Below are 26,989 nucleotides of genomic sequence, written 5' to 3'. Positions count from 1 at the left end.
AAGGATTTAAGATAGGAGAAAAAGCTAATGTCAACCTCATTAAAAGTTAGGAAGCAGTTATCCTTTTAGAAGGCTAAAACCTACAAAATTAAGGGGCTTGGGAGCAGCATAAAAACACCCAAAAAAGAGAATCTAATTGGTTTTAAATAATAAATATTCCCAAGATGAATGAGTTTCCCCTTTGTTCTTGCTATATATTTACTTTTTATAGAAAAAAAACCTCTCTATAATAATTTCTTCCAACCTGCATTCCAACTGAATTTTAATTTTATGTTTTCAGCTCTATTTCATCCTACGTGTCCCTTCATAATTTTGATGAAGTAAATATACTGCACAAAAGAATATTTTCTACCAGCATAAAATGCTTTCAGCATATTATGAGATTATTTTCTTTTTCCTTTTTACTACCAGTTGGAAACGTCACTCCTTTTTAAAAGGTTCCTATCAAATATAACCAACAATTAAAAGGCTTTAGCTTGGCATAGACCTCTGTCAAGAGTCAGCCTATTCATCGTTTTAACATACTGAAAACCAGAACAAGTTTTTTCATCTTCATTCTACATACTTCTGATCCCAGACCAATTTCCCTGAGTGTTTCCCAGATGCCTAGATGACAGTCATCACGCAAAAGTGATTTCTCTCTCTCTGAGTAAAGAAGGCTGTGTCATTTGAGTTGGAAACCAAGCAAAGTAAATAAAAAAGGACAGTGCGAGAGGATGGAGTGGTGTGGAGTTCTGGTGGCTGGAGAGGACCCACAAGCCCACCAACAGGGAAGAGGGCAGTATCCTGCTGGGAGGTCACCATGTCAGCTAGTCACTATCTTAAAAGCCTTCGGGGGCTTCCCTGGTGGCGCAGTGGTTGAGAGTCCGCCTGCCGATGCAGGGGACACGGGTTCGTGCCCCGGTCCGGGAAGATCCCACATGCTTCGGAGCGGCTGGGCCCGTGAGCCACGGCCGCTAAGCCTGCACGTCCGGAGCCTGTGCTCTGCAATGGGAGCGGCCACAACAGTGAGAGGCCCGCATACCGCAAAAAAAAAAAAAAAAAAAAAAAAAAAAAAAAAAAAAAGCCTTCAGGGAAAACAGCACTCTGGCAGAGAAGTATCAAAAACCATAAGGAACCAAAGTGACTCTTTAACACCAAATCTACTGTTCCCTTACTAGTCTGAGGCTCACACTTTATTGTTGTTTTCCCTGTATCTTGGATCTGCAATCTATTTCTAAGGGTGTTGCTTTAAAGAACAACTGAGTCCATCACTTAGTCTGCTATAATGACACATTGTACTAGCAGCTTACAAGAGTATCTTCTGACAGGTGACACACGCAGAAAAAAGACATATATCAAAAGGGGCTGGATGGTCCCAGAGCTGAGAGTAGTAAGGACTACAGGCCACCAGCCACCGACTCCATCTGCGTGCCCCAGGACCAGATAAAACAACTATGTGAGGGATGCTCATGATCCCATCCCGTGGTCTCCCAAGCCTCCTGCTGGCTGCCAAATAACAATGGAGCAGGTCAGAAATGGGCAAGGTAGCTATAGGACAGGATCAATCCATGTCTGGGGACCAGTAATGGTCCCTGTGCTTTCGGTACCAGCCCATGAAAAGACAAGTAAACGAATTGAAAGTAAGGGTTTAGAAACATCTGAGTTCATGATCAATGAACTTGCCTTGAACAGGCAAGACTAGTTTGGGTATTACTGAACTTATGTGATGAATCACATGTGGCCCAAGCTGAAGACAAGCTATGCACAGTAGGATCCTGTGTTGGTCTGTGACACATTTCTGGAAAAAACTGGTTGGTCCTTTACTACAGATAGTTGAGAAGCACTGCTCTAGATTCTTATAGATTGTGAATTAAATTAACCACGATAACAGTCCAAAACATCCCAGCCGAAGTGCTATTCACAAATTAGGCATGCTGAAAAAGTTGAGAGAAAATATTTCAGTCACAGAAGACAACCACTCTAGTCCTTTCACACATGTATTATTTTGACAACCAGACTATACATTTTTCAAAGATAAGCATTTTGTGTTTTGCTATTTCAGTAGCCCTCATTATTTCTAAGGCAGTACTAGACAAATCATAGCCTTTTATTTACTCCCTATTTACTCTTAAAGATTCTAAGCTTTATTTACATGGTTGAACTGGAATACATAAAGTGCACTGCCCTGAAAATAACAAATGCTTACTTAGTACATTACTGTGTCACTCTACTGGTAGGTTAGTCTTTTAGTGACTTCACCATCCAAGGACAGTCTCAAAGAGGCCTCAAATTGCGAGAGAAATTGCTACCACAATACCTAAGAATGCCACCTAAGAGAAACATGGAGACACCTTCAGCCCTTACCCAAAGTTTATTAACTAATACTTGTGTATAAAATGAGTATCTGGTTATAAACTTGGTCATCAATTGATTAAAATAAAGCTTTGGTTTTATAAGCTTAGTTATCAACAGATTTAAAATGAGGCAAGGATGAATTGGGAGACTGGGATTGACATATGTACACTAATATGTATAAAATAGATAACTAATAAGAACCTGCTGTATAAAAATAAATAAAATAAAATTCAAAATAAAATAAAATAAAATGAGGCAAGGAATATTGCTAAAAGCAAATATGCCCAGAACAATGAAGAATGATGAAAGTACCATTACAACAACACAGTACAGCATCTAGAGGGCACTTAGTGTAAAGGCAAACTGCCCAATACAACTCCAGAACACCCGAGGGCAGCTATTTTTAAACATAGGTCAATACCTGATCTTCAATTCGTTATACTTAATCATCAAGGAAGGTTCAATTTTGAATAATTAACCCTGGCTAATGAGGCATTCAATATTACATACACTTTAGGAAATTTCCATTTTAAAAAGCTGTAATAAAGTATCAGCATTTAAAGGAATGAATTTAACCTATTAAGTAACTAATTAAGCCTACTGTATTTGAGACACATTTTACTTACAAGTTTTTTTTTTTAACATATAAGTAACACTTAAAGTGGAATTTAACACATATGGAATGTATGGAATTTAAACATATGAACTCACTTGACATACACCGACATGCACACGCCCACAAACAGGTACCCATTAAACATGAAACCTCAAGGGATTTGTCAAGACTGAGCAGAATGTACAGAGAAGGGGCCAGTCCTATGGAGAGGAAATCAATCACACCTACCACTCTCAACTTTCCCTGGCAGCTGCCTAAGGCACAAAATGCACCTAAATGGATTACACATTGAAGGGCTATGAGAGCACACGGAGAAAAATGAACTGCAAATACGGCGGAACATGAATGATCAAAGTCTCAACAAATATAGGGTCACCAAAGAGAAAGTACTAATCAAAAAAATGAACATGAGAATATGAAACTATATAACATAGTTCAGACCATATTAATTTTGTTAGCATCTATAGACACCAATCACTCAGTCAATATTGCATACAGTCCAGTAGGTTTAAGAAGCAGAGAGATAATTTTGTAAGTGTTAAAAAAAAAAAAAAGACTCAAAATAAGGCTCTGCCAACAGGGAAGCTGAGATACAACTGCCCTCTGCTTGGCTTCCAAGGTCCCAGTGACCTGGCCTCACCCAACTACTTGCCAGCATCCCAGGACCCATGGGCATCTTCATGCCCGCACCTCTGCTGTTGCCCCTACTGGAGCTCTCTCCTCCCTTCCCCACATCCATCCAAATCTTGCTTCTCCTCCAGGGTCCAGCCTGAGTCTCATCATCTTCAGGAAATCTTTCCTTGTCATTCCAGGTCCAAAAAGTCTACCTCTTATGTAATCTCCAATACCATTTACCTTTGACTACACAGCTGGGCTCTTAATTCCAATCCTGGAGTTGTTTTCATATGCACTGGGTTTTGTCCCCCATCCTAGTCCAATCATCTTAAGACTCCCCGGGACAAACCCATGGTAGAGCAAAGACAGGTTTACTGACCCACTAAGGACAACACACCAGAAGAACTGTGAGGCATCTCACAAATGCCCCACAAGCCAGACCACAGACTACTTAAAGGCCAAGGCCATTTCTATATTTGTTCATGAATAAATATAGGCGTTATTATAGGATTTGGGGACACGATTAGGTAAAATTTAAACAAAGAGACTCAAACCAAAGCAAGACTGTATGTAAAGAGATAAACATCAAGTCTAGATTGTGAAGCAGACTCGTGGTCTCATTTCTTTGAAAGCAGCAAAGTTAGCAGAGCTGTAGACTGTTGTGTCCAGAAACCCCTTATCTGAAACTCTGCATGAGTTGTCAATCGAGGCTGCTTCTCTGTGTCAAAATGACTTAGCTCATACAGGCAAGAGGGGCATGTTTTCTCTTACTGACACAATTTTAAAGAGCAAAGTTTCTGATAGTCTGTGATTTTAGAGAACAAAGTTTCTCAGTGAGTAAGAAAGCAGTTGTCATTCAGAGAAAGGGGTTATGACACTTTACACTGTAGCATGTCCTTGGGAGAGATTCCTCTTAATTTAAAAGCTGGTTTTACCTGTATCTGTTTTTCCAGCTGATGTTTACAGTCCAAGCCAATTTTTACTTTTTCATTCCTTGACAAGACAGACTCCTTAAAGGTCCACACCATCGCTACATTTGTTCCTATCCCACACAAAACTGAACACAGTCCTAAGCACATAGCAGATGCTATATAAAGGCTGTTTGATACTTGGCTGATAGATAATTCAGTTTTAAACAACCAAAGCCACAGAGGATGGGTCATATTTATAAACCTATATAAATATAAGCCTTGCAAACTATCTTCAAGGAGTCTATGTAGGAAAAAAAAAAAAAAAAGAGGTAGTAAGAGGGATGCATGTTTCTTACCTACAACACCAAAAGCTGAAACAGCTCGAAATAACCCAGATGATCCTTTCTGTCCCATCTTTGTCCTATTTCCTAGATCCAAGCGGCCAAGAAGTTCTCGCACTTCTTGCTGAGTATATACATGCTAGAAATAAGCAAATTTAATCTGTAAGGTTGTGCTCGCTTTTTAGGTTCATTATTTAGTTACCCCTGAAAATTAGAAGTTGCCTACAACTTTACATCATTAGCTATTTCAGAGAAGTATACATAATAGTGCAGGACTAAGGTACAATTTAAAAAAGCCAACAAATTCTTTTTTTTTTAACATCTTTATTCGAGTATAATTGCTTTACAATGGTGTGTTAGTTCCTGCTTTATAACAAAGTGAATCAGCTATACATATACATATATCCCCATATCTCCTCCGTCTTGCGTCTCTGTCCCATCCTCCCTGTCCCACCCCTGTAGGTGGTCGCAAAGCACCAAGCTGATCTCCCTGTGCTATGCGGCTGCTTCCCACTAGCTATCTATTTTACGTTTGGTAGTGTATATATGTCCATGCCACTCTCTCACTTCGTCCCAGTTTACTCTTCCCCCTCCCCGTGTCCTCAAGTCCATTCTCTACCTCTGCGTCTTTATTCCTGTCCTGCCCTAGGTTCTTCAGAACCGTTTTTTCTTTTTTTTTTTTTTAGATTCCACATATATATGTGTTAGCATACGGTATTTGTTTTTCTCTTTCTGACTGACTTCACTCTGTATGACAGTCTCTAGGTCTATCCACCTCACTACAAATAACTCAATTTCGTTTCTTTTTATTAAAGCCAACAAATTCTTTAACGTTAGCAGTTAAGGGTGGTTCCTGGATCCCAGGCTGCTGTACTAAAAAGGTGTATCAAAACCTTATCTTCTGGACAGAGATTCAGAGATTTAAGGTACCCACAGACAAGTTTCAAGAAATCTATAAACCCCTTAAAATTGTATGCAAAGTTTTGGTTAAACGTGCATATGTGCATTTTTATGAGAAGGCCCATAGCTTTCCTTAGATTCTCAAAGAGATCCCTGATCAACCACTCCTACCCACAAAGAAAGCCAAGAATCATTACATTATATTAATAAAAACTCCCAGATGGTGTGTGTGTTGGGGATGGGATAGGAACCACGACACCCAGGAGTACAGGAAGTCACAAAATACAATTTATCTAAAATTATTATAACATAGAAAATAGCTTTGCAAAGAGCTTATGTAAAATGGCTTCCAAACTGTAGCTACTAACATATTTGAAAAACCAGGCATCTACATGGATTCAGAAATATTCACAGACAGGAACCTCAATACAAAGGGTCAGTTAGGTGCTCTCATTTGAGAGTTAAAATTAACTGGTCAATTCCACCTTATCGTATTTCCCTTTTGACTAAAAGCCTCATATTTTTGAGCCACCTGAATTAAGTCTGTATTTCCAACTCTGGATAATATAACATCTGGATAAGAATAGCTTAACATTTCTCCAGCAAGTGATCAGAAGAGACCCTACCAGTCCTTTGTGACTTCAAGTAGCTTCATATTAAAGCAGAGTAATAAATAATCTCTTTGGTGGATGAAATACTAAGAATTATATTGAATCCTTAAAATGGAACTCCTTTAAGAAAATATATTCATTATCTTACCCAAAGAGTTTACTTTGTAAAACAAATCAAAATGAGGGACAAAGTGTAATTCTGGCATACTTTCCGACATCAGTAATTTCCAGAAACCAGATAAAAGATTCAAATTCTAGCCAACCATGAAAAATTATAATTTTTAGATGTATGATAAAAAAAAAGTATATGTCACTAGAAGCTGTAAGGATATTTCATATCCTGTAAACAACAAGTACAAGTTTCTGTTTGTATTCAGGTTTTCAAGATACTTACCCTATCATCAATTATTACCAAATCTTTTGGTTCTGTTCTATCAATTTTCAAAACACGATATTTTGTTTCTGCATGATTGCTCCCAACTAGAAAGTATCTCTATAAATAAAAAGAAATGTCATTAGTTTTTTAAGGCAGTTTGCCTTATACACATTTTATAGTCACTTCAATTTTTTTAATTAAATACAGTAAAGTCAGGTTACTTTTTAAAAGAAATATTTCTGTTAAGTATAACTGGCAGATTAAAGAAAGGCTGATTCTAAAAGGTCAACTTTAAAATTGAAATATTCGTAGTGGTGTCATGATAAGCATCAGTCTGATATTTAAAATGTACCCAGTAACCAGGCCAGATGAATTTAATTATATTATACAGAGATTAACCTGATTGGAGACTCATGTTTAAACTTTACCAGGAAGCAGCAGCTCTGGTAAGAATTAGAAAGCTCAACACATAATTAGGAATGCTTACACAATTATAGCTAATTGATATAAATCAATATCAAATATTGATATTTTAATCAAATAAATCTTTACAAATTTTCTGTAGAAGACTAAAAATGACTTTAATATAACTATAAAAATCCACCCCTAAGTCCTATAAAAGATTAAAATGAGTGTACTTTCCCAAATGGCTTTTTATAGATAAGCTACAGGAAATAATTAATATTCTTTCTTTTCTGACACACTTCCTTGGAGTGTGTGTAAAAATACAGAAAAATAATCATCCTATATTCAAAGAAAATGCTTCAAAGAAAATGCTAAACCAGATGAATAAGTTTTGAATTGTGTTTAAGAAAGTAAGTAAAACTCCATTAGGAAAAATAAATTAAAGATATATTGCTTCAAAAAAGTCCTTTGAAGTGACACTTTTTCAACACTGCAAAAACTGAGAACACCTTGCTACCATCAACTGGCATCTAACCATCTCATAAGTCACATAGATACAGATACACAAAGCAATTAAATAACAAATAAGATTCTCTAGATTAATGGCCAAACTGAAGTATGTAGACCACAGGATCTCAGAGCAGGAAAGATTAATGTTGGGTACTACAGATGCAGAAAACGTCAGAGGAGTTAAGACTTGAATTAAGCCTCAAAGGATGGGGAAGATTTTTTAAAGTAAGAATTTATAACAGAAGATATGTACAACAGAATATAAGCACTTGGTTATATTGTTTTAATGCTAAATCTGTAGAAATAGATGGATTTTTAAATTATTAAGTATATATCTGTTTATAAAGATCTGACCTAGACTTCCAGATTATAAATAACAAAACTCTGTGTTAAAAGATGATGGCTTAGCCCAGACTTAAGGGGAAAGCTAACCAAAATACTGAATCCCTCATCTCCTAGGGAGAGGTAGAGTCTGGATGACGGTACCAATTATCATGAGGTAGAAATAGAGCAATTATAATAAAAATTAGTAAACTAATTCGAGACATCCAGTGACCAGGATGCACTGGGGAAGCAGCTAGAAGGGCAAGGACACAGTGAGAGGGAATAAGTCCAACGTTCTCGGGATGACCTCAGCGAATTCCTCCCTGAGACCCTACCCACCCCTGAGAGGAGAACAGGGTCACCAGCCTAATAAAATCAACCTCAGAAGAATGGTTTGTAAACTATACATGTTTGTTAGCAGAAAAGGGAGCCACCTTCTTGAGGACTTGAGGAAAAACAGTTCCCAGGAAAGGAAACAGCAAGTGCAAAGACCTGAAAGGGGAAGAAGCTTGGCGAGTTTGTTAGAGGAACAAGATCAAAGGAGAAGATGCTCATAAAACACCTAACACAGTGAATAGTGTTCAATACAAAGAAGGCACTCAATGAGTGTTACTTCCTTTTCTTTGCTTTACTTTTTAAGATGTCAGCGAGCCTATGCCATTGTATTTGAGAAAAAGATCCCCAAAAGAGAGGAAAAAAGAGATACCCCGGAGGGAAAAAAGCATATGCAACACCAGAATGGAACCAGAGTGGGAAAATGCACAAATCTATTAGTAATCTGTCTTTGTCCTCAGGAGAGATGAGCATGCAAATTAACAACCATGAACAACAGCGTGCTGTAATAGACGTCTGAACTGGACGTGATGACAACATGGGAAGGGCACTTCACTCATTTGGGGAGGGTCAGAGCAAGCTAGCCAGAGAGGCTGGTATTGTCCTGATGCTGAGTTTGGCCTTGAAGGACCTCCAGACAGGACCTGATGTACTGAGCCAAGATAGGGCACGTGACACCCACCCCCTCCCGCCTGCCCCCGCCAAAGAACGTTTGCTTATATCTGAATTTAGCACTTCCTCTGAGCACCTTGTCCAAATTTGTTTGGAGCAGGTCTGCCCCCTTCACCTAAATATAAACAGCTCAGGAGTCTGGGGCTAACCCCCTAACCCCTGTGGTTTTAAATTCTAGTCTAGTAGCACAATCTGGTTCCACAGGCACTGGGTAAATGTTAAGTGAAAGAACAGCCACTCACCACGGACTAATCATTTAATCTGCTGGGTAACTTTCTACAACATTTACACTAACCCACCTTGTTTGGTTCCCTACACAGAAACACAGCCCTTTTAAATCAACCACTCAGTAAAAGGAGGCACATCACAGCTTGAAGAGACGTAAAACCCCTGAGTGATATTCCTAGAATTTCAATAGATCCTAGGGAATCTAAAGATGAACTGTAGTAGGACTATGATTTGGCAGTTTGTAATAAAAAGACAGATATAATTCCTGGGATGCGAGTGGGCAAATGCACTACTGGCCTTTGGAGCACACACAGGAGGGCAGATCTACACTCCTCTTATCCAGACACTTGCATGAAGTCTACTCCACGAAGCAGAGGGGCCAAGGCAAAAATCCAAAGAATTCAGAGGCAGATCAGAGTGGAGAGAAAGAAACGGAAAGCAGTGCAACTATCCACATTCTCTATTTATTTTTTTAAGGAGAAAAAAACAGTTTATTAACACATGCATCAAGCCTACATATGGGAGAACTCAGCAATGAGTAACTCAAAGGGGTGGTCTGAACTTGAGCTTATATATAGCATCTTGACAAGGGACCTCTGGGACAACATTAAACGCACCACATTCTCTATTAAAGTGGTCTAAGAATCTTGAAAATGTTTTGTGCCGAGAGGAGCGACCTCTTGTGGATCCAGTGAAGTGAGAAAGAAAACCAGAGTTCTCAGCTGTGCACAGAATCACTCTCCTGCACTGCCCTCTGGTGGGCGGTTCACCATCGACCTTCACATCAAATTTTTAAGAAGTAAGTTTTCCAGAAAGGCCTTATTTCTACTTGGTTTTATTTCCATCTTGTTAAATAAATCAGCTCTATAATTATGTATATACTTAAGCTTTATTATATTTAATATTATGCTTCAAAATGAATTTCAGCATTTTGGGGCTTAAAAATTGCCCTGAAATATCTTTTCCTTAAATTCTTCTCCACTGCTGATTTTTTCTAATTTTTTTATTTTGAAGATTTTCAAACCCACAGTAAAATGAACAGAATAGTACAATGAAAACCCGTATACCACTCACCTAGATTCACCAATTGTTAATGTTTTGCTACATTTGTTTTCTCCCTCCTTCCTTCTTGAGATAAGCATTTTTCCCTTTTGAACCACGTGAAAAACCAGTTGCAGGTATCGTAATACACCATCCCTAAAAACCTCAACTTATGGGCTTCCCTGGTGGCGCAGTGGTTGAGAGTCTGCCTGCCAATGCAGGGGACACGGGTTCGAGCCCTGGTCTGGGAGGATCCCACGTGCCGCGGAGCAATTGGGCCCGTGAGCCACAACTACTGAGCCTGCACTCTAGAGCCCGCGAGCCACAACTACTGAGCCCGCGCTCTAGAGCTTGTGAGCCACAACTACTGAGCCTGTGCGTCTGGAGCCTGTGCTCCGCAACGAGAGGCCGCGACAGTGAGGGGCCCATGCACCGTGATGAAGAGTGGCCCCTGCTCGCCGCAACTGGAGAAAGCCCTCGCGCAGAAATGAAGATCCAACACAGCCAAAAATAATAAATAAATTAATTAATTTTTTAAAAAAAGCTCACGCAGCCACAGATAAAATAAAAATAAATTTTAAAAAACCAAAAAAACCTCAACTTGTATTTCCTAAAAACAAGGACATACTCCCACATAATCATAATACCATTGATACAATATTACCTATATACAATCCACCAAATTTCCCCAAATAGCTGGCTTAAAAAACAAAACGGAATTCAATCAAGGATCCTGCATTGCATCTGGTTACCAGGTCTTTTTTATTTATTTTATTTTTGGCTGCGTTGGGTCTTTGTTGCTGCACGTGGGCTTTCTCTAGTTGCTGCGAGCGGGGTCTACTCTTCGTTGTGGTGCGTGGGCTTCTCATTGCGGTGGCTTCTCTTGCTGCGGAGCACAGGCTCTAGGCACACGGGCTTCAGTAGTTGTGGCTTGCAGGCTCAGTAGTTGTGGCTCGCAGGCTCTAGAGTGCAGGCTCAGTAGCTGTGGCACATGGGCTTAGTTGCTCCACGGCATGTGGGATCTTCCCAGACCAGGGCTCGAACCCGTGTCCCCTGTATCAGCAGGTGGATTCTTAACCACTGTGCCACCAGGGAAGTCCCAGGTCTTTTATTAAAAATGTCTTTTAAACTAGAACAGTCCCTCTGCCTTTACTTTCAAAGACTGTCTTTCAGAACATTTTTAAAAGTTCACATTTTTAACACCAATTTTCCTGGTTCCCTATTGACATCATTCACTTGGTCATTTACCAGTGAATGTCTCATGCGCCAGGCACTGGGCTAGACACCTAAGGGCAAAGATAAATTGAAGATAGATTCCGGGCATAGAACTTGCTAATGGATTAAATTGGAAAAGAAGGAGTAATCAATCCAATTACTTTTGCTTGATGAGCAACTAGCTACATGGTGGTGCCACTTACGGATGTAGGCTTGACTGGAGAAGAAGCAGGTTTGAAGGAAAAACAAGATTTCTGTTTACAACATTCCCAAAGGGATCAAGTGGGAACTGAGTCTGGAGCTCAGAGGAGAGATCTCAGAGGGTGTCATCAGCACATAAATGGCATTTAAAGTGAAGTCATGGGACTGGATTAACCTTCTTGGGAGAGTAAAGATAGAGACAGAGCCAAAAAAAACCCTCACAAAAAACAAAACAAAAAAACCCCTAGCCTGAGGCAATCTAAATAAAATTATTTAGAAGCTGAATATGGAGAAGGAACCTGCTGGGAAGACTGAGAGGAAGGGCAGCTGGAGTCATCAAAGCAAAGGGAGATGATTTGGAAAAGAAGGGGGCGGTCACTGCCACATCAAATGATGCTGAGAGGTCAAGAAAGATGAGGACAGAGAAGTGTCCAGGGGGTCTGACAATAAGAGCTTGTGAGTGGCTGTTCCAGGGGCAAGGGGCAGTCTCCGTGAAGTGGGGGCAAAATCCACAGCAGAGCTGGGTGGAGAGCAAATGGGTAGCCTTCTGGGTAAAGACAGAGGAGTGAACACCTCTGTTCCTCCCAGAAGCCTTATGAAAATCACAATAAAGTTTTTTATGGTCATTTGTTTTAGACATAAGCCCCAAGGGCAAAAGAAAGAATGAAGTAGCAGCAAAAAAAATCATTTGAAACTGAAAAGCATGCCCAAGAGAGCTGTGGGAAGTCAAGAAGCAATCTAATTTATACTACAGAATCTCCAAAGGCACGGAAATCTGTGGCATCTTTTATCTCTGGAGGTAGGAGTGTAAAATTTCGGAAAACTGAAGGTAAAAAGGAGCTAGCACAGCTTCTAAAGAGGGAAAAAAAGGCTTCAAACTAAAGATCAAGAATAGTGAAACACTGGGACTTCCCTGGTGGTTCAGTGGTTAAGAATCCGCCTGCCAATGCAGGAGACATGGGTTCGAGCCCTGGTCCAGGAAGATCCCACATGCCGTGGAGCAAATAAGCCTGTGTGCCACAACTACTGAGCCTGCAAGGCACAACTGCTGAGCCCACGTGCCACACTACTGAAGCCCGCACGCCTAGAGCCCATGCTCTGCAACAAGAGAAGCCACTGCAATAAGCCTGTGCACTGCAACGAAGAGTAGCCCCCGCTTGCCGCAACTAGAGAAAGCCCACACACAGCAACAAAGACCCAACACAGCCATAAATAAATGAATGAATGAATGAATGAACACTAGAAAGTCTCCACAGCAACACTGAAGGTGGAAGACAGGGACATAATGCCTTCAAATTTTTAAGGGAAAATTAATTTCAATCTTTAATTCAACATTAAACCTATCAATCAAACCTGAGGGTAGGATAAGGACATTTTCAGAAATGTATGGGCTCAAAAAACTTCCTGTCCATGAACCCTTTTGAAACAGGAGGGAAGGGGGTAGGGCACAATCTTTAAAAGAATGACATAGCTCGAGGACATGACATAAACTGATTAGAACCAAATAGGTCCAGGATGGCAGATGTCAACTTCCACTAGACTTGAGCCTCAGTATACATTGCATTGCATACATGTGCATTGTAACACATCAGCAAGCTAAATGACACACCAAGCACCATGACAGTTCCAAGACCGACCATAAAGGTCAAAAAGTGGGTGGTGGCCCAATTCCTGGAAATGCCCTCCCCTTCCCCAAAATAGCTGAAACACTCCTCCCACTCATTAGCCTAAGAAATTATCCACCCCTAAACTGACAACCCTGTACCCTGGTGCCTCTCTTGCCTTCTGAGATGGCCCACACTCTGTCTGTGGAGTGTGTTTCTCTCTAAATAAATCCACTTCTTACCTATCAATCTGTCTCTCCCTGAATTCTTTCTGCGATGAGACATCAAGAACCTGAGCTTCATTAAGACCTGAGACCAGGGTGTAATCTCAGTTAAAAGACTGTGGGTTCAAGTCCCAACCTGGGTTTTGGCTGGATTCGAGTCCCAGCCTCTGGGTTGAAGTCCCAATCTGAGTCACACAAGTTTCACTTTCTCATGAAGCAACTGAAGGAGGTGCTCCACCAAAATGAGGGCATAAATCAAGAAAGAAAAAAATACAGGCTCTGGGAAAGTCAGGAGATCATCACAAGAGAGGTTGCTGAATGATGGTCAAGGGAGATCCAGGATGGCGGCTGTGCTGGAGGCCTTGGGAGCAACCAGTCCAGATTTGAGCCACTGCTTCAAGAAGATGAAGCCAGTAAGAATACCTAACATATGTGAATGTGCTGAGAAGAGACTTACATATCTAGAAAGTTGGGGTTAAATTCATTGTAAATTCTTAGTAATAACTAGAGATTGTAGGAAGAAGGAAAGGTCATCTCAAGTACTGGCAGTCTGAAATTCAAATGGTGAAGGTGAAAAAGGAGGTAAATAAAATGCCCAAAAGCAACCGGGAAGGAAAAGGGAGCAGTAACTGGAGTGTACAAGACTTCCATAAATCAGGCACACATCAGCTAGACTGCCTGAATGCATGCATAGACGCGGATGAGATGAATCGACTCCGCGGGGGAGAACATCTGTGTATGTTAGTAGATTTGTTGGGGGGTGGCGGTTTGGCAAGAACTGGGGTGGAAAATTAGGATACCAAAAAAAGCTACCTTAAAATGCCTATTAAGATAGAAGATGATCTGAGCTGGCTCTCTTCTGAAAGTTAAGTATCAAGAAAAAGCTTAAAATTTCAATATGTAGCTTTAACAGTGGTGACTTGGTTTAAAGATGAATGTCTTTCTAAAATATATACCTGAACTCCAAATGGAATACAATAGGTAATCCACTTAACAGGAAATTCGGTATCTACTAACATTATCATCTCCTTTGATAATGACAGGCTAATTAATCACTCACTTTTCAGCTGAGGGAAGAAAAATCAGCCTCCTTGAAAGAGGAGACATTTTAGGTTGTCTGACAGCTTCAATTAATACTAAACTTCACTTGAACTTTCAGAATAAAGGTATTATTTTTAAAGATCATCACGAAGTTACTTCTCACAATCTTTAACAATCTTGCAGGCCTGCCACCTCTGATTCCTGCAATCCCACAACGGGTAACAACAGTCCAGAAAGGGAAAGGAGCCTCTGATAGAGAGGGATGTCGCCAAGCTCACTCTTCACAGCTTCAGGGCTTTACTGATGGGCAAGTGTCAAATCACCTCTAGAAACAAGTGGAAACTTTGTCACCTCCAATCACATCTTCTAAATCTGCTATCATCACTTTGATTCTCTCTCCAGTTTATATCATTTGGTTCCCAGTTCCACAGTCCCTTAGTGAACCACATCCTATGCTGTCCTCTCCTATCCCCTAATTCCCAAATCAAGACTAATAATCAAGGGCTAATTAAATAAGCTACATTCCTCATGAAGTGGTTCTTACTTATTTTATTCTGTTTCATGTGATGGGGTGGGGAGGAGGGAGGAGCTTCCTTAAATCTTTTTAGAACCAGGCAGGAATTAAATAAACACAAAGATACAAACATACACACTAACAATTCTGAGCTAGCAAAAGTAAAAATTATCTTAACAACTTCACTCCCACAAAACACATGCAGACACAAAAATCTGCCACAGTTCCGTTCAGCTACCAATTTTAAAGTTAACTGCTTTGTGTTCATTTCTTTGTTATGAAATGGTCACTTACTGCAATGGTAAGACCCTTAGGGCATCATGTATTAAAGGCTAGAAACTGGAAATCATCTAAGGTAAACTGCAGTTTTTTTCCAGGATAACTTCAGATTGCTAATCACCTGTGGGCAACTCCTAGTTGCTCTGGGGTGTATGAGCATCAGGGCTGGATCTGGCCTTAGTTTATCTGTAGGCCTGGGTCACATGAGCCAAAGGACAACATGAAGGTGCTGAGTGAGAGAACAGGTAAAGCTTTGGAGGAAGCAGAACCTTCCCAAGGCCAGAACTGTATTTCCTGCACGCTATCTAGCAACCCATCTCCCTTTCCTCTCCAAACAGTCCTCAAAATCCACCTCTAAACACAAGGTGACAATGCCAACATGAACCTCACCTCGGGGCAATTCTACCGACTTTCCCTTCTAAATGAAGGCTCAGTATAAGAGGCACCCTATCTTGCTCACTGTCTCTTTTGTTCCTCAATGTGTCCCCTAACTCCTTCACAACCAATTAATACCCTCCCCATCAACCAAAACAAGAATGCCCATTTCTTTCATACACGTGTCGACAATGACTTTGGTCAATCTTTCCAATCTTTGCCATTCTGACAAGTGAAAAATGGGAATCTATTTTCACATTATTACTTTAATTATTAGCAAGTTGAACATCATTTCATTTTCATACTTTTTTGGCAAATCACCTATTCAGGTCCTTGTCCTTTCTGTCAGGTGTTTCATTTTTCAGTTTTATAAAAAAAAAATTTGTATATAAGAATATACTGCTTAATCTATTGTTCAGGCTACTAATACTTTTTCCACAGTCTTTTAACTATTTTTCTACTTAGATTTATAGTTTTAAATGCTCTATATTAGAAAAGAAAAAAATTAAGTCAATGATCTAAATTTGTACCTTATGAAGCTAAAAAAAATGAACTGATCAACCCAAAATCTGTAAGAGGAAGAGGCTTATCTATAAGCCTAAGAGCAAAAATTGATTAAACAGAAAACAAACAATACAGAAAATTAACCAAGTCAAAAGTTGGTTCTTTCAAAAGAGTAATAAAATTGATAAATGCCTAGCAAGGTGGATCCAAAAAAATGATAAAGAACACAAAACACCAATGTCAGGAATGAAAGAAGGAGCTTCACTACAAATCCTATAGAGATCAAAAGGTTAATAAGGGAACATTATGAACAACTTGATGCCAGTAAATTCAACAACTAAGATGAAATGGAAAATTTTACTGAAAAACACAACTTATCAGAAGTGATTCAAGACCCACTGAAACTCTGCATAGCTCTATACCTACTATAAAAAATGATTATCAAAAGTTGCCCAACAAAGCAACTTCAAGTCCAAATGCTTTCAGTAGTAAATTCTAGCAAACTTATAAAAAATCGAACAGGAAGGGGATCAAGATGGCAGAATAGGAGGATGCAGAGCTCACCTCTCCCCATGAACACACCAAAAATATATCTACATGTGGAACAATTCTCACTGAAAACAAACTGGAGACTGGCAGAAAGACTCATACAGCCAAGACTCTAAGAGCGAGCACATGGTGTCAAGTAGGAAGGGAAGAGAAGCAATCAGTTTGGGACCTGGGCCCCTGGGAGGGGACACAGAAGAGGGGGGGGGGTTACATGGGCTTGGAGATATCCTCCCCAGGGGGTGAGTAGTTTGAACCACATATTGGGCACCCCAGCCCTGGGGTCAGACCCCAGGAAGTCAAGTCCTCTTAACTGGTTTGAAAACCAGTGGGACTGACAGCAGTGCTGTAAAAACCTAGACTTCACTTGTGAAGAGCACACACATGCTCGCTTACTCCTGAAACAAGGCAGAGGAAGCAGATTGAAACTGACCAGGATTCTGGCCAGCTTCCCATGACCGTGCGCCGGCCTGAGATAAGCACTGGCGCCAGACTCTCTTGCTCTATGGAACACTAGGGTAAAGCTTGCTGCAACTGAGGAGAGCGTGCAACTCTGGGGGACATCACCAGCTTGGACCAGCAGGACATCTGAATGGAGCAAGGGCAGCCATTCCTGGTGCTCAGGGAGGCAAAAGATTGGAAGCAATATGGAACTCTGACTGGTGTGCTGAGACTGCCCTAGCGCACCCTGGCCTACAGCAGGCACCACTCTGGCCCCTCTTCTCCAGCACTGCTCCCCTCTGCGGTGAAGGTGCCAAAGCGGGGAGGGGGGAGAGCACACACTTAGAGGCAACAGAACCAGCTCAGACCTGACCCTCCAGCAACTTGGGATCTGACCCCGCCGATAGGGTGGTGTAGGCCAATGAGCAAAGAGAAGCCCTGGTTCACACTTGGCTATGGTTCCAACCCCTCCATCCCCAGGGCCACCTCTTACCAAGGTGATAGCTACCAGCACACCACGGGGGAAGACATGACTCATGCTCACAACAGATCTAGCTCTCCCACCAAAGCCACTGGGTACATGCAGACTGTAAAGGGACACTCCCACAAGAGGACACCATTCAATACCAGGCTAGGTAACTATTTCACCTAATTTCACAGGGCAGAGAAAGTTAAGTGAAATGAGAAGACAGAGGAATTTCTTTCAAATAAAAAAATGAGGAAAAAAACACCAAAAACAACTAAAGAAACACAGGTAAGTAATTTACCAGACAAAGAGTTCAAACCATTAGTAATAAGAATGCTAACTGAACTAGGGAAAAGAATAGATGAACAAACTGAGAATTTTAACAAGGAACTAAATATAAAAAGAGAACCAGTCAGAACAAAAGAATACGATAACTGAAAAACACTAAAAGGAATTAACAGCAGACTAGATGATGCAGAAGGATGCATAAATGATCTGGAATACAGTATAATGCAAATCACCCAATCTAGGAAGTAAAAAAAAAAGCAAATTTAAAAAATGAAAACAGTTTAAGGAACCTCTGAAACAACATCAAGTGTACAAATATTCACATTATAGAGGTGCCAGAGGAAAAGAGAGAAAGGGGTCAAAAATGTATTTGAGGGACTTCCCTGGTGGTCCAGTGGTAAAGAATCCACTTTACAATGCAGGGGACACGGGTTTGATCCCTGGTCAGGGAACTAAGATCCCACATGTGGCGGGGCACTAAGCCCATGCACAACTACTGAGCTGGCACACCTCAACTAGAGAGGCTGCATGCCACAAACTACAGAGCCCATGTGCTCTGGAACCTGCACACCACAACTACAGAGCTGACACACCCTGGAGCCTGCATGTCACAACTAGAGAAGAGAAAACCCACATGCCACAACTAGAGAGAAGCCCATGTGCTGCAAAGAGCCCACATGCCACAATGAAAGATCCGACATGTCTCAACAAAGATCCCACATGCTGCAACTAAGACCCAATGCAGCTAAAAATAAATTTAAAAAAATAAATAATAAATAAATCTTTTTTAAAAAATGTATTTGATGAAATTGACTGAAAATTTCTTGAACTTGAAGAAGAAACAGATATACAGGCACAGGAATCACAGAGTCCCCAAAAAGATGAAGCCAAAGAGACCCACACCAAGACATATCACAATTAAAATGGCAAAAGTTAAAGAAAAAAGAATTCTAAAGGTAGCAAGAGAAAAACAAGGAGTCACACACAAAGGAAATCTGATATGATTATCAGCTGATTTTCCTGCATAAACTTTGCAGGCCACAGGGAGTTGCATTATATATTTAAAATGCTGAAAAGGAAAAACCTGTAACTGAGGATACTCTACCCAGCAAGATTATCATCCAGAATTGAAGGAGAGAGAAAGAACTTCTTAGGCAAGCAAAAACTAAAACAGTTCATCAATACTAAACCTACCCTAAATAAAAATGTTAAAGGCTCTTCTCTAAGTGGAAAAGAAAAGGCTACAACAAGTAAGAATCTATAAGAAAGGAAAAAATCACAATAGGAAAGAAATATACAGTAAAGACTGTGGATCAATCACTTAAATAAGCTAGTATAAAGATTAAAAGACAAAAAAAATTGTGAAATCAACTATAACTACAACAGTTAAGGGATAAATATGAAGATATAAAAACATGACATCAAAACACAAAACGTGGGGAGGAGAGTAAAAAAATATAGACCTTTAGAATGTGTTTGAACTTAAATGACTACCAGTTTAAAACAAGTAGATATAGTCAATATGTCAACATATATGAACCGCATGGTAACCACAAATCAAAAACCTACAATAGATACACGAAAAGGATCAAGAAACACAAGCATACCACTAAAGAAATTATCAAACCACAAGGGAAGTAACTAAAAGAAAAAAAGAGAGAAGAACTACAAAAACAACCAGAAACGAGTAACAAAATGGCAGTAAGTACAAACCTATCAATAATCACTTTAAATGTCAATGGACTGTACTCCTCTGGTGGCGCAGTGGTTAAGAATCCGCCTGCCAAGGCAGGGGACCCGGGTTCGAGCCCTGGTCTGGGAAGATCCCACATGCCGCGGAGCAACTAAGCCCAAGCGCCACAGCTACCGAGCCTGCGCTCTACAGCCTGCGAGCCACAACTACTGAGCCTGTGTGCCACAACTACTGAAGCCTGTGCACCTAGAGCCTGTGCTCCACAACAAGAGAAGCCACCTCAATGAGAAGCCCATACACTGCGATGAAGAGTAGCCCCCATTCACCGCAACTAGAGAAAGCCCATGCGCAGCAACAAAGACCCAATACAACCAAAAATTAAAAAAAAAAAAAGAGTCAGTGGACTAAATGCTCCAATCAAAAGACACAGGGTGCCTGATCAGATTAAAAAACAAGACCCATCCATATGAGGCCCACAAGAGACTCACTTCAGAGCTAAAAAAACACAGATTGAAAATGAACAGCTGGAAAAATATTTCATGCAAATGAAAACGAGAAAGGTAGGGTAGTAATACTCATATCAGACAAAATAGACTTTGAAACAGAGTCTATAACAAAAGACAAAAGAAGGGCATTATATAACGATAAAGGGATCAACACAAGGGAGGATATAACATTCATTAACATATATTCACCTAATATAGGAGCACTTAAATATATAAAGCAAATATTAACAGACATAAAAGGAGAAATTGACAATAATACACTAGTTGTAGGGGTCTTTAACACACCACTTACATCAATGGACAGATCATCCAGACAAAAAAATCAATAAGGAAACAGTAGTCTTAAATGACACATTAGACCATTTGAAATTAATAGATATCCACAGGAATTTTCATCCAAAACTAGCAAAATACAGTCTTTTCAAGTGCACACGGAACATTCTCCAGGACAGACACATTCTAGGCCACAAAACAAGTCTCAACAAATTTAAGTGGACAAAAATTATATCAAGCATTTTTTCCAGACACAAGAGTAGGAAAGTAGAAATGACGTACATAAAGAAAAACGGGAAAAACATAAACACGTGGAGACTAAACAACCTGCTACTAAAAAACCAATGAGTCAATGAGTCTATGAAGAAATCAAAGAGGAAATCAGAAAGTACCCCGAGACAAATGAAAATAAAAACACAACTTTCCAAGATCTACAGCACACAGCAAAAGCAGTCCTAAGAGGGAAGTTTACAGCAATACAGATCTACCTAAGAAACAAGAAAACTCTCAAATAAACAACCTAACTTACCATCTAAAGGAATAAGGGCAAAAAGAACAAAGCTCAAAGTCAGCAGAAAGAAAGAAATAATAAAGATCAGAGATGAAATAGAGACAAAGGAAAAAAAAGAAGATCAATGAAAACAAGAGCTGTTTCTTTGAAAAGATAAACAGAATTGATAAGCCTTCAGCCAGGCTCATCAAGAAAAAAAAACAACACAGGACCCAAACAAACAAAATTAGAAATGAAAGATGAGAAATAACAACCGATATCACAGAGATACAAAAAATCTTAGGAGAATACTACTACAAACATTTATATGTTAACAACTTGGACAGCCTAGAAGAAATGGTTAAATTTCTAAAAATGTACACTCTTCCAAGACTGAATCAGGAACAAACAGGCAATCTGAAAAGACGGATCACAGTAGTGAAAATGAATTTGTAATAAAAGAAAAACCTCCAAGGAGACAAAAGTCCAGGGCTGGATGGCTTTACAAGGGAATTCTACCAAACATATAAAGAGCTAATACCTAGCATTCTCAAATGATTCAAAAAATTTAAGAGAACAGGGCTTCCCTGGTGGCGCAGCGGTTGAGAGTCCGCCTGCCGATGCAGGCGACATGGGTTCATGCCCCGGTCCGGGAAAATTCCACATGCCGCGGAGCGGCTGGGCCCGTGAGCCATGGCCGCTGACCCTGCGCGTCCAGAGCCTGTGCTCCGCAACGGGAGAGGCCTGCATACTGCAAAAAAAAAAAAAAAAAAAAATTTAAGAGAACAGAATACTCCCAAATTCATTCTATGATACTGAAATCAGACAACAACACTACAAGAAAAAAAGAAAAGAAAAGAAGATTACAGGCTAATATGTCGGATGAATATAGATGCAAAACTCCTCAACAAAATACCGAATTCAACAATACATAAAGAGGATCAGACACATGATCAGGTGAAATTTATTCCAGGGATGCAAGGTGGTTCAATATCCATAAATCAATGTGATACATCACAATAACAAAACAAAAGGATAAAAATCACCTGATCATCTCAATAGATGCAAAAAAAGCACCTGACAAAATTCAACACCTTTTCATGGTAATAACTCTAATCAAAGTTCATATAGATGGAACATATCTCAACATAGAAAAGCAATTTATGACAAACCCACAGCTAACATCATACTCACAGTGAAAAGCTGAAATTTTTCCTCTAAGATCAGGAACAAGACAAAGATGCCCACTCTTGCCACATAGTATTGGAAGTCCTAGCCACAGCAATTATACAAGAAAAATAAATAAAAGGCATCCAAATTGGAAGGGAGAAAGTAAAACTGTCACTATTTGCAGATGACATGATACTATATATAGAAAACCCTAACATCTCCACCAAAAAACTATTAGAAATAATAAATGAATTCAGTGAAGTTGCAGGACACAAGATTAATACACAGAAATCTGTTACTTTTCTATACACTAATAATTATCTATCAGAAAGAGAAAGCAAGAAAACAACCTCGTTTAAATTCACATCAAAAAATAAAATACTTAGGGTTAAATAAACTTAACCAAGGAGGTGAAAGACCTATACTCTCAAAACTATAAATATTGATGAAGGAAATCAAAGATAATACAAAGTAATGGAAAGGTATCTTATATTCATGGACTGGAAGAATATTGTTAAAGTGACCATACTACTGAAAGCAATCTACAGATTTAACGCAATCCTTATCAAAATACCCATGACATTTGTCACAGAACCAGAACAAATAATTCTAAAATTTATATGGAACCACAAAAGACCCCAAATTGCCAAAGCAATCATGAGAAAAAAGAACAAAGCTGGAGGTATCAGTTGCCCTAACTTCAGACTATACTACAAAGCTACAATAATCAAAACAGACACATGGATCAATGGAACAGAGAGCCCAGGAATAAACCCATGCACTTACGGTCAATTGATCTATGACAAAAGAGGCAAGAATATAAAATGAAGAAAAGATAGTTTCTTCAATAAGGGGTGCTGGGAAAACTAGACAGCTACATGAAAAAGAATGAAATTAGAACATTTTCTCAAACCACATACAATAATAAACTCAAAATGGATTCTCAACCTATATATAAGACCAGAGACCATAAAACTCCTAGAAGAAAACACAGGCAGCAATATTTTTTTGGATGTATCCTAAGGCAAAGGAAACAAAAGCAAAAATAAACAAATGGAACCTAATTAAACTTAAAAGCTTTTCACAGCAAAGGAAACTATCAATGAAATGAAAAGACAACCTATTGAATAGAAGGAAATATCTGCCAATGATATGACTGATAAGGGGTTAATATCCAAAATATACAAACAGCTCATACAACTCAATATTAAAAAAACAAACAGCCTGACTAGAAATGGGCAAAAGACCTGAATAGACATTTTTCCAAAGAAGATTTACAGACAGCCAACAGGCACATGAAAAGATGCCAATCATGAGAGAAATGCAAATCAAAACCACAATGAGATATCATCACCTCATACCTGTAAGAATGGCTATCATCAAAAAGAACACAAATTGGTGAGGATGTGGAGAAAAAGGAACCCTCTTACACTGTTGGTGGGAATGTAAATTGGTGCAGCTACTATGGAAAACAGTTTGGAGGTTCCTCAGAAAACTAAAAATAGAACTACCATATGACCCAGTAATTCCACTCCTGGGTATATATCTGAAGAAAACAAAAACACTAATTTGAAAAGATAATGCACCCCTATGTTCACAGCAGCATTATTTACAATAGCCAAGATACAGAAGCAACCTAAGTGTCCATCAACAAATGAATAAAGATGTGGGGGGTGTGTGTGTGTGTGTGTGTAAAGTGGAATTTACTCAGCCATAAAAAAGAATGAAATTGTGCCATTTGCAACAACATGGATGCACCTGGAGGGTATTATGCTTAGTGAAGTAAGTCAGACAGAGAAAGACAAACACTATATGTTATCACTTATATGTAGAATCTAAAAAATAAGACAAACGAATGAATATAACAAAACAGACTCAGATATAGAGAACAGACTAGTGGTTACCAGTGGGGAGAGGAAAGGGGGGAGGGGCGAGATAGTGGTAGGGAATTAAGAAGTACAAACTAGTATATATAAAATAAATAGGCCACAAGGATATATTGTATAGCACAGGGAATATAGCCAATATTTTATAACTTTAAATGGAATATAATCTATAAAAATATAGAATAACTATGTTGTACACCTGAAACTAATAAAACATTGTAAATCGACTATACCAATCTTACACAACCACTTTCAGAGAACTGAAGAAAGGAACACTTCAACTCATTTTACGATGCCAGAGTTACCATGACACCAAAATCAGACAAAGATGTTAAAGAAAATGATAAATCAAAAGCTTGACCATAAAGGTTAAAATCCTTAACAAATTATTAACAAATTATTAGCAAATAGAGTCTAGCAATATATGAAGACAATAACACAACATGACCAAGTGATATATACCAAAAAACAAAAACAAAAAAACCCTCAAGGGTTCTTTTTTTTAACATTTGAAAATGAATTAATGTAATCCACCATACTAAGCAAAGAAAGGAAATGCCATATACAAATGCAGAAAAAACATGTAACAAATTTCAGCATCTATTCATGATTTAAAAAAAAAGACCTCCTCCTGTTTGGGAAAAGCATCTTAGGAACTTGGAAACAAGCATTTTTTAGAAGACTGCTACTCTAATCTACAGATCCTGGACTTCACCTGCAACATTTCCAGCCTCCAGCTAACCCTGCTCACAATCTGAATCGGCTCTTGCCAATCTATCCTGTTTATCCTGAATTCAGTGGTTTTTGTATACTGACAGACTCCTTGGTTTGTCTCAAGTCTGAAGTCAAGGGCAGATTCTGTCAGCAACCAAGGACCTCTGTTCAGTCCTGAATGGTGGGTTTTTCCTCCAATAGCAGGGCTTGTCCCTATACTTGTGCTCCTAAGTATATAGTTATATAGTTAACCCCCCACCCCGATTGTCTCTAATTGTTGAATATACTGTGCAGTGTTAAATACATTGCACCCTTAAAGCTGTCTGTTTCTTTATCTTTATTTCAAAAATCTGAACATATGGCCAGCATATACTTGAGCTCATTGTTGGTGAAATTTAAATGTCAACAAAATAGTATACTCATTAAAAAAAAATTTTTAATAAAATAAAATTTAAAAAAACCTCTCAGCAAACTAGTAATGGAAAGAAATCTTCCTCAACCTGATAAAGGGCAGCTATGAAAATCTACAGCTAACATCACACTTAATGGTGAAAGACTGAATACTTTCCCTCCAAGATCAGGAACAAAACAAGAAAATGTCTGCTTTCACCACTTCTATTCAACTTTGTACTAGAAGTCCTAGCCAGGGTCGTAACACAAGAAAAAAATAAATAAAAAGCATGCAGACTGGGAAGGAAGAAGTGTTCCTCTTCCTAAATGATAGAAATATTCATGTAGAAAATGCTAAGGAAATGACAAAAAAGCTACTAGAATAAGTGAGTGTGATGAGAAAAAACACTATTTTGAGTTGCTGCCTAGGCATTTTACAGTGTTCTACTCTGCTCATACCAACAGTGCGGACATTTAGATAAACACCAAGCTTCGGAGTCCTGCCATAAATTCCTGCTTTGCTTTTCCCAGGGCACCTTTTAAAACAGTCACTTAGAGCTAAGCCCTCAAAAAGTTAGTGACCTCTACCCCAACCACCTTAAACGTACTAGGTGCTTGCTACCCTGCTTTCTATCTCCTGTTTGCTTGTGAACTGAGATGGAGGACTGCCCTTCCCCCGGTTCATTGTGCCTCCCCACACATTTCTGAGATATATAAGTAATAAATTTTGTGACTCTACTTCCTTTGTGTGGATGTATTTGAACTACGCCTTCAATCAAAACAAGCTCATGGTTTCACGTCCCCAAAGTGAGAACTCAGATACTGAGGGAGCTACCTGCCAAACCCCTGTGGATAGCTTGTGCCCCCTAATTCAGCAAGTCATAATCTGCATATTCTTAATTCAATACACCAGCTCCAGCTTCTCAACACAGTGAGTTTAGCAAGGTTTCAGGATATAAGATCAATATATAAAAATCAATTTCTATATACTAGCAATGATCAATTGTTAAATCAAACTTAAAATTCCATTTGCAGTAGTATAAAAGTTCATAAAATACTTAGGAATAGGTTTTTTAAAGACATAAAATTTCTACACTGAAAACTACAACATATTGTTGAGAAAAAGTAAAGACCTATTAAATGGAGAACTACACCATGGATTGAAAGATTCAATATTATCAAGATTCAGTTCTCCCCAAGTTTGATCTATAGATTCAATGAAATCCAAATCACAATCCCAACAGGCTTTTTATTATAAATTGATAAGCTGATTGTAAAACTCATATGGAAATGCATAGGATCTAGAATAGGCAAAACAACTTTGGAAAAAAATAAAGTTGGAAAACTTACACTTCCTGATCTCAACACTAATTATAAAACCATAATAAGCAAGAGAAGGTGGAAATGCCATAAAGAAGAACAAATGGATCAATGGAACAAAATAGAGAGTTTAGGAATCAATTCACATTTCTTCAACTAATTTTTCACAAGAATACCAAAAAATTCAATAAAATAAAGGATAATTTTTTCAACAAATGAGGCTGGAGAATTGATGTATGGAAAAAAGTGAACCTCAATCCCTGTGGTTGCCAGCCTCCAAGAACCCTTAAAGACTCTCATCTCTTGGTATTCATGCCCTTGTATAGTCCCCTACCACAGAACAGGGCTGGTCTGCATGAACAATAGGATATTGCAGAAATGATGGCGTGTGACATCTGAGGCTAGGTTACAAAAGACATTGCAGCTTTGCCCTTGTTTCTCTTGGATCATTCTTTCTGGACAAATCCAGCTACCACATCATAAGGACACTCAAGGAGTCCTGTGGAAATGTCCATTAGGTGAGGAACTGAAGCCTCTTGTCAACAACCAGCTCAACTGCCTAGCATGTGAGTCAGCCATATTGGAAGTAAATCCTCCAGCCCAGTCTAGAGGACTGTAGCCCACCTGAC

General features: G+C 39.2%; 1 protein-coding gene across 3 annotated transcripts in view; it reads right to left on the bottom strand.

The window, feature by feature from the left end:
* Nucleotides 1-26,989, bottom strand: part of FIG4 (FIG4 phosphoinositide 5-phosphatase) — a 132,277-nt gene that overhangs the window by 101,485 nt on the left and 3,803 nt on the right. For all 3 annotated transcript variants that reach the window (XM_079938629.1, XM_079938631.1, XM_079938630.1), the window contains exons 2-3: nt 6,726-6,824; nt 4,836-4,959 (exon numbers count right to left, since the gene is read on the bottom strand). In XM_079938629.1, the coding sequence (XP_079794755.1) occupies nt 4,836-4,959; nt 6,726-6,824 (223 nt within the window). The remainder of the gene's footprint in view (nt 1-4,835; nt 4,960-6,725; nt 6,825-26,989) is intronic.

This window comes from Stenella coeruleoalba (genome assembly GCF_951394435.1).
Source record: "Stenella coeruleoalba genome assembly, chromosome: 12".
Classification (NCBI taxonomy): Eukaryota; Metazoa; Chordata; class Mammalia; order Artiodactyla; family Delphinidae; genus Stenella; species Stenella coeruleoalba.
This window is presented reverse-complemented; position numbering and strand designations above follow the sequence as displayed.